The following is a 9,059-nucleotide window of genomic DNA, read 5'->3' as shown; positions in this document are numbered from 1 at the left end:
TAAACATTAAAAATTGAAAAATAAGATTTAAGATTTTGATCTTAAATCGTGTCTAAGTCCCTTAAAAAAATAAATAGGAATATATTTTAAAATTTTCAAAGTGCAGTATTTTTGGGACCATGTCAACGCACTTTATTTTTTTTTTTCCAAATTGCTTTGATATCGTCGATATTAACGCACTTTGAAAACAAATGTTAATGGTTTAGTGAAAATGAAACGAACATGAAACCAATTCAAATTGTTCCCTTTTCTAAACATAGCCATGATGCATTTGGGTTTGATTTTTGTGTGTTCTCATGACGACATTATTTTTATTTACCATGAAAGTTTCTAAGTTTAGAAAGAGATCGATTGTGCTGGTATAAATAGATACAAGTGTGTAACTTTTAAGATAATTTGTTTCGATGGAAAATAATTGATTATGTAAAATAGGATCATGCAAGAGCTTTAAACGAAACGTTCAAACTTAATTACTTAACCAATTTGATATGTACTTATAGAAAATATTCGTTAAATCAAATACATCCGTTAATGAAAGAATTTTCTCGCAAATTGTCTGGCACTACATATTTTTAATCACGAAAGCGAACTAAATATCATGTTGATTTGGTTGTTCAGTGTATGTTTCATATTCTTGAAAAAGAGGTAACTTGATCATTGAATCATTATTTTTCTCATAACATAAATAACTTTTTAGACGGTGGCTATAAATAGCCACGGTCTATTGCTACGGTCCTGACCGGAAGAGTATTTCTCACGGGGACCCTAGCGGATAAGGAACGATAACTCTGTTAGGTATGCAGTGTTATACGCAATGTTTTATCTACGTGTCGATTTCAGTATGAGAACTAATTTTAATCTTGTCAGATATTTTAAGCATTATAGAAACTAATTATTTTGTACATATAATAATTTATGAAATTGTGTTTTATTTTAAATGAGCCGTTACCCTGTCTGCTTACGCGGTATAGATAATTTATGCACCAACTGCCACTTGTGACGTTAAACTCGGTATCATCAGGACTGCATAAACTATATCACTGCGATAACTGGCTAAGAGATCTCACAATTATCGCTTCTTATTTTTTATGATGTAAACAATTGTCAGAAACCCACTTTTTAAAAAGGTTCATATATCAGCAATTAGGCTTCATCGATAAATCAGTCATTTTCAACGAATTAAGTTTAGTAGAGGAAGACTATTTATTTTGATGTAGCTTATTCCAAAAAATTCACAACATATACTGACAATATTAATGAATATTACATAAATTACATTTTATTGAACTTTAACCAATCAATGGCACGCTTTCGTCTACAAGTGTGCATGTTTTTTTTAAACTTACAAACAACTTGAAATTTACGATACAAATGTGTTTAATTTTTGACTGATCTGTGATGTACCTAATTTTGTAACCCACTCAGTCTGTAGGAACATAAATTTAAAAGTACAGGCACCTCAGTATTCATCAGACAATATTTACTACTGATGTTAACGCTTTACTTGCTGCTGACTTTCTCTCAAACGCGCTAATCGACCTCGGATTGTAAAATTCACGTGCAAATCGAGTCGCCATTTTACAAATTTACATATATATACATGTATAAACACATTTTACGATGTTTCAAAGAAATAAAGGGATCAAAGGCATTTGTTGTAATATGAATTTCACGGCCTGTCAGCTCCTTTACATGTATCTCTAGTTTGCAGCATCAAACGCTAGCTTTTTGTGAGAAAAAACAATCGGTTCAACTCATGCAATATTCCATATACATTTATGGTACACTGTGAGCGGTAATGCAAGATATAATAATTTTGTTCACTAAAGAGTTCTTGACGAATTTTTTCACAATAAACTGAATAACGCAATTTGGTGAGCGAAGTACAATCTGTGACTTTAATCCATATGCGCCCGTCTCTGCTATTAGAGAACCTTTTCTTTGGTTTTTGGGGGATTTTTCACTAACAGATAACATTATTTACACATGTGCGTAAAGATCGCCCCTTTTGTTCTCAAATAATTTTTACAAGCGAGTACAACTCTATTATGAGCTTTCTTCGACATTTGTTTCCATTTACAAATAGGTGGGCCTATATAAATGCGTAAGTTTGTTGCGACTCGCAATCGAAATACCCACCAGTTAGAAAGTGTCATCACTCAAAGAAATGCTACATCGGCCGTGGCATATAACATCCATGCTATATTTGCGATAAATAATGAAACATGAAGGCAAAAAATGTGCTTCATAGATGACTGTAGTATTCTGCTGAGCTACATAACTATAGCTTTCCGGAAATATTGCCAGGATTTGCGAACCCTAGATCTATTGTATAGTACATGCAAACAATAAAATGAAATTTATATACACAGCTGTACGGTCAGAAAAACATGCGTTCAACTTGGATTATTTTTTTTTTGGTGTTTTTAAAAACTAATTTTGAATAACTAGAAAAGTTTAATGTAGCAAGTAAATTATGCTTGTTAAAGTGTACTGAGAAGCGACAAAATATACATGTGACTTTACCAAATTCATTCAAATGATTTGAATAAATCTATAGCTAAATACAATAGGACAAATGTACTTTAACAGGTCTAGGCAACCTCCGTTTTTGGAGGATAGCTCAATTTCAAGATGGCTGCTGATTTTTACCATATATGGAAAGTCACTTTGCATTGTGGGTGAAATTATCCTCCATTTTTGGAGGATAGCATGGGTATATTTCAAAGGCTTCGTGCATATCTTTAATGAGAAAATGCAAGCACCAGACCAAGTGGGAATTAAAGTTAAGGAAATAAACTAATGATTGTATGCGGCGATTTGAAATTCTATGTATAGTATTTTCACAATATGCTTTGAAAGAGTGTACTTCCTGTGTTCAGTTTTACAAATGACATAGACTATTTACATCTGTTTTATTTAATAAAAATCACAAAATAGTGATGTTTATTCCTAATTAAAACATTAATGAGTTCATTCACGTTTAGAGACACATAATAGATATCTTGATCTGCTATATTGTACATGTACAAAGTAAATGTTTGCATATACCTTAGGAACTTTGTAGCTCTTATTCTAATTAATTCACAGGTTATTAAGTATAATTTAAATATAATCCCTTTACACAAAAAGTCATTGTTGAATTTTATTAATCAAAATGATACCATTTATAGATATCAATTATCCTGAATATTGCAAAAAATGTGAGAGTCTTCACATAAAATGTTTTTCTTTAAAATAAGCCCTGCAATTATTTAAGCTTAAATATTTATTAAATATTATCAATAAATATAATTATTAACAGCTAAATAAGGTGATATTTTTATTGTCTAATAATTATATTTTATTCATAGTTAACTCCCTTTGTACAAACAGAGTTAATTGCCCTTCATCTGAAAAGATCCACCAGGGGGCGCAAACATCTATCCTCCAATTTTGGAGGATAAAATCTATCCTCCAAAAACGGAGGTTGCCTAGACCTGTTTAAAGCGTTAATTAATGAAACTGCCGCGACTGAATATTGTATGATATTTTTTTCAAATTTAGTGAGCAAATGGAAATAATCCACTAAAGTCGAAAATAAAAATATTGATTGACTCTTCTGTTTCATGATGACGTGCAATCCAAAAGCAATACTAGTTTTATCAAACAGGTTCTTGTAAACCATTCCGTTTTCTGTACACCTAAATGTATTAACTGACTTTGAGGACAAAAGCAAGTGTGATGGTCCACAAGACTGCAATCTTTTTGCCCGTGAAGAAATTGAGGGAAACTGTTGTCGAGAGGGACAATAAACATACTACATGTATGCCCAAATAGTTAGTAAAAACCTGATAAGTATTTTATCATACCAAAGCTTTATTTTTTCTCGTTACTTTGAGAAATCTACAATACCTTTAAAGCACAATAGTCCAATCCACACTTTTCAAAAGTTGTTCCCCTTTGCGGTGTCAACCCAAAGGTCAAAAGGGAAAAAACCAAAATTCCCCTTCTTTGGGCGTACTGTGATGAAAATGCTTTGGATTTGATTAAATTTATTCATTCAATATGTGGTGGCAACCCACATATTTAATGAGTCATTCTGGGGCAATCAAAATACATATATATGTAGTACATGTATTACCGAAAACGGAGTTTTAATGTCAACTGATATAGATACAAACATATAGATACAAACATATAGATACAAACATATGGATACGAACTTCTATACTACAAAGGCTACTGTGATAAATCTATGGGTTTTCCCCAAAAGATGCCGATAAAGAGACACAACATTTGTAAAGTGTGGATTGTGATCACAACTGATTTCCACAGAATTGTCCATGTAGGAAACTTACGACCAGTTGTGCGAGTATGAGTTAAGTATTAGTACATGTATGAGATACTGGCTGTGGATTTTCGAGAACAATAATTACCATACATGTAATATGCCACTTTCAAACGGCACCACCGTCTAACAGTACTTTCAGTACTTTGATTCTACGAGTAATGCGCCATTAACGGAAGGGAGATTGGAACAGCCGAAATATGCTGACGAAAATAGTGAACAAAGCTATACAATCTAACTACACAATCTTATTTTCCATTCTGTTAACTGATGGATGTAACCTTTGGTATGATAATTAACTAATAAATTGGATTCTATCAACTGTTAACAAATATTTAAATCAATGAAATGTTTATCAGCGGTTTACAGTCGCGAGTAGAGTCTTCGAGAAATACCTGAAGGATATTGTATTCATACGAACCAGATTCAGTGATTGGGTCTTCTATGTTATGCGTAAATAAATGGGAGGAACGATAGTGAATGTAAGCATTATTAATGGCTAAAAAGCGACGATACACAAATTCGTAGTACAGAAACATCAATATGAATATAAATATGAGCACTGAATGCCTAGATGATAGAATTATGTCTTTGAAATCTATACTTCTGTCCTGATAATTGAGTAACTGACACGCCACTTGTCAATTTACTTCATAAGGTACAATAGCTGTATGTGCAAACAATGCCGGAATGCTCCAAATACTAGTAATGGAATAAGATTAAAGATTTTTTTTATTGAAAATAGCTTATTAAAGTTTTAAATGAATAGAATTTGTCATTTCATTGATATACGGAAGGTAAAGTTTAAAGAATGAAATTCAATATACAAAGGAAAAGGCCACTTTTGATTGATGAAAATCACATTTTTAAATTTGATGATGTCTACTTTAAATAATTGAATTTTTTTACATTTCCTTTGTAAAACTCACACACAAATAAATTGTCATTATTGTCCACACACACCATACGGATGATCCAGACCACAGTTATCAATGTAACGAAGAAACTGTCCATTCTGATCCAGAATGTGAATACAATGGTTGTTGAAGTCTGCTGTCAGGATACGGCTCTGACTGTCTGTTGTGATACCCCGGAGATTAAATGGTTTGTTCTCGGTAACTGAGGGATGACCGGTGTATCTCCATCTGAGTTTCCCGCTCTGATTAACCACCACTACTGCACCAGCATTCATGTCAGCTACACAAATGTCATGGTTTCTGTTCTCAGTTATGTATTTTATTAAACCATTCCCCGAGTACAGAGGTTTACCTTTATCATCAAATTGAATAGGTTGTTTCTCGGTAGATCCCGAGTAACGGACAACTTTGGATTGAGGTGGATCATTACTGTAGAGGGTAACCAGGAGAGCACCAGTAGAGGTTACACATAGGTTAAAGGGCTTCCATCCCTGTAATTTGATTAACTCTTCTGTCTGCAGGCTTCTTTTTACTTTATTCACTGTTCTTGTTTCTCTTTCTGAGTACAGTAGATTCCCATTACTGTCTACAGCTATATCACCGGGCCAAACACCTGATTTTGTAAGGATTGTGTGAAGTGTTGAACCTTTAATATTGAAACATTTGACATCATTGGCCATTCCACTCGTCCATATCATGTTTTCACTTACACATGTAACATTACGTAGTTTTTTATGCCCAGTCTGTATTGTGGCAACAAGCTCTGGTTCATCCAGGAGTTCTCTGACTGCAGTGTTGGGTTGGCTCAGTGACAAGAAATTTTCCTCAGTAGCAGTAGATAATGGGGTGATCTGTCCAAACAAAGTATACAGTTTATCAGGGTCTATTGCTTTTGGAATGAATGTGGGCAGTGTAACCTCAACTTTGGGTGGAAGCTTGCTGAATTCTCTGTTCTTAGAGTTGTATTCAATGATAGGAGATACTTCAGTGGACTCCTCAGTTTTCCTTAAAGCGTGCAGTGTTTCTTTTATAAGAGACTGTATCTGTTTGATTTCATTCAAATGTTTCTGTAAAAGATCTTTGTGTTTTACTTTTATCTCGCTGATTTCAGTTTTCATTTTGTTAACAATGAAGTCAATTTGTCTATGCCATTGCTCTCCTTGTTTGGATATTGTTGTTGTAAGTTTATCATAACCCCCATCTAGGTTGGCAAGCTGGTTTTCTAAGTCAAGTGCAATGTCTTCATATGTAGGGGAAATATTATTTTCTAACTCTTTTGTATCTTTTTTAATATCATCTTTCTTAGCTTTGTAAACTTCTGTAACTTCTACGAAGTTATGTCCTTTGTGCTGTGTAGATGCCATGCAGGAAGAACAAACCAACATATTATTGCAATCCTTGGATTGGAATTCACAATTTCTGTGTGGATGTGTTTCACATTTCAAATGGATAAGGGTTGATCTTCGTTTCTGGAAAGGAACTATTTTATGTTTGTCATATTCATCTGAGATGTGATCCACTACACAGGGCTTGCAGAGGTTGACATGACAAAAGTCACAGTAGCTGTGTACTATGGCGGTCTCACAAAGGTCACATCGGTGTACATCCTGTGCACTAGAGCGAGGATCCATCGTGTTCTATGAAAATAAATTAAAGACTTCAAATTATAAAGATAAAAGATTTCATATATTATGTAGTCTAACTGAATAATTGATTTAGTAAGTAAAACGATTTTAAAAGTTAATTTCTTTAAAATTAATTCAACACGTACTCCCTTTCCCATTTTCTTTTTCATTTAAGATTGATACAAATTATGGAACACTTGTAAAAGCTGCTGTGACAGTCTTATTTTTTTTAATTCATTAGTTTATAACAAATCAAGTTGATAAAGTTGTGTATGATTAAATAGTTTAATGAATTGAAAATTCAAAACATTATATTAATATTCAAAACGAAAGTAACTTATAATTGATTACTAAGTAATTGAATATATACATTTCAATATCCAGTGATCAACTTGGATGTTGGTTAAGTGAATATGCAACTATAGATAGATTACAAACCTCGTAACAAAAATGAAAAATCTCTAACTGTCTGGAATGCGTGCAAGAAACATGACTGATCCTGTCTGGTGACCACCTGATCAGAAATTAAAAAACGTTATCAGTGAGAGTTACTTCCCGTTCATTGCTCTCGTCGTTGGTTGACAGTACATATAGGTTGCACTACAGTATCAAATTTTACTATATATTCTTACCAAAATTGCACAACTTTTCATACAGATTAAAAATTCAAAACGAACTTCTGGAAAAAATCCCCTTGACATTTTTTTAAACAGCGCTTCATTTACAATTCTCTAGCAAAACATATACACACGTGCATCCAGCAAGGCGTCAGACTTGGTTTACCTCAAAGTTACACATGTGCTTGAAAATCAAGCCTGGGCCTTTTCACCCCCCCCCCCTCCGGAAACAACACGCATAAAAAAACTGGGACAGTTAGACCTCTTACACATTGTTTTTCATCTCATAAAAAAAATCAGCTCCTGTCCCCAAATTCAAAGGAAAATTCGGGAATTATTTTGCCTCAGTCATGTTTTGAACCTTCAGTGAAATATACTGTAGTGACACCTGCATATCATCCTTACAGCTTCAGAGTCAACGTGTGATCGCGAGACACAGAACCCATGACGTTGTGAAGATGGCAGTTTGTTTTAGCTGTTGCAGGTTATTAATTGTTCTTTATCAGTAAATCTTTAACCCCTTAAGTTTTTGCCTTGAGGGAATTAAGTCAAATACACCAATATCCATTCGAATCATTGTTTTGGTGTATTCTGGAGGAAGGCTTTAACTGATGTAGTCTAAATTATTTTGAATAAGAACCTCGATGACAACTTTGATACTAAGATCTAAGAGGAGCTCGAACACATATCGGAGAAATGAGAGTCACGGCATTCAAAAGATTTAATGCAGATTTCGTGTCTTAAGAGTCTCTCTCTCTCTCTCTCTCTCTCTCTCTCTCTCTCTCTCTTGCAAACAACAGTTAATATAGACGATCCTCTCCCAAAGGAGGATAGCTAAGCGGACTCCTTACGGTGAATTGAGACGATGTGAAACGAGGTGTATCAGAGGTTAATGAAGTCGAGAAAATCTTAGCGTTTTCAACGGTTTTGTATATTCTCATAGACATTAGATACTGAATAAAGGTGCTTTGTTTTGTTAATACCAGTATTTGAGGTTGTGCAAAATAATTCAAACAACATGTTTTTTTTGGAATAAGCTCTACACATGTCCACTGCTCGTTACCTCCAGAAAGAAAAAAGGGCCGCATCTTTGATATAACTTTATTTGTAGTTTTTAATTTGTTATTTCATTTACGTTTGATACTCTTATAATATCACCTTTTGCATTATCATGTCTTTTATAGTATCTTTATAAAATAACTGGCACACGTGTGCCACATACACCTGATGTTATTATTGTTTAGTAATGAACAATGCACCATCTACCAAATCATACACGTTCACTTACATATGGAGGTAGAGAGAACGCTTTTTTGTCATGAGAAAAATTAATTCAATGCATGTCTATGGTTCTACGTACAGGATGGAAAAAAACTGAACAATTTTACTCTTAATTTGTGCAACAAATAAGCAGTTTTGGCCAAATGGTATCTTACTTATTCGAATTGAATTTATTTAAAATGGATGCGTATGTTCTCGAACACACTGTATTAAGCTTGATTTACTCGTTATGTATTATTTTCAATAATCTAGAGTGACAAAAACATCCATTAATCCCTAAAACAGTTGA

The 9,059-nt window shown here is 33.6% G+C and overlaps 1 protein-coding gene across 1 annotated transcript; it reads right to left on the bottom strand.

The window, feature by feature from the left end:
- Positions 1-4,033: 4,033 nt before the first annotated feature.
- LOC136274561 (uncharacterized) lies at positions 4,034-7,386 on the bottom strand. Its single transcript, XM_066081646.1, has 2 exons — positions 7,311-7,386; positions 4,034-6,884 (listed from the first exon to the last, which is right to left on the bottom strand). The coding sequence occupies exon 2, from the start codon at positions 6,876-6,878 to the stop codon at positions 5,277-5,279; it is 1,602 nt and encodes a 533-aa protein (XP_065937718.1). The 5' UTR covers positions 6,879-6,884; positions 7,311-7,386; the 3' UTR covers positions 4,034-5,276.
- Between the last annotated feature and the right edge of the window lie 1,673 nt (positions 7,387-9,059).

The sequence above is a fragment of the Magallana gigas genome, chromosome 4 (assembly GCF_963853765.1).
Source record: "Magallana gigas chromosome 4, xbMagGiga1.1, whole genome shotgun sequence".
Classification (NCBI taxonomy): Eukaryota; Metazoa; Mollusca; class Bivalvia; order Ostreida; family Ostreidae; genus Magallana; species Magallana gigas.
This window is presented reverse-complemented; position numbering and strand designations above follow the sequence as displayed.

Coding starts and splice junctions, on each gene's coding strand:
- LOC136274561 (XM_066081646.1), bottom strand. CDS start 6,878: ATGGATCCTCGCTCTAGTGCACAGGATGTACACCGATGTGACCTTTGT.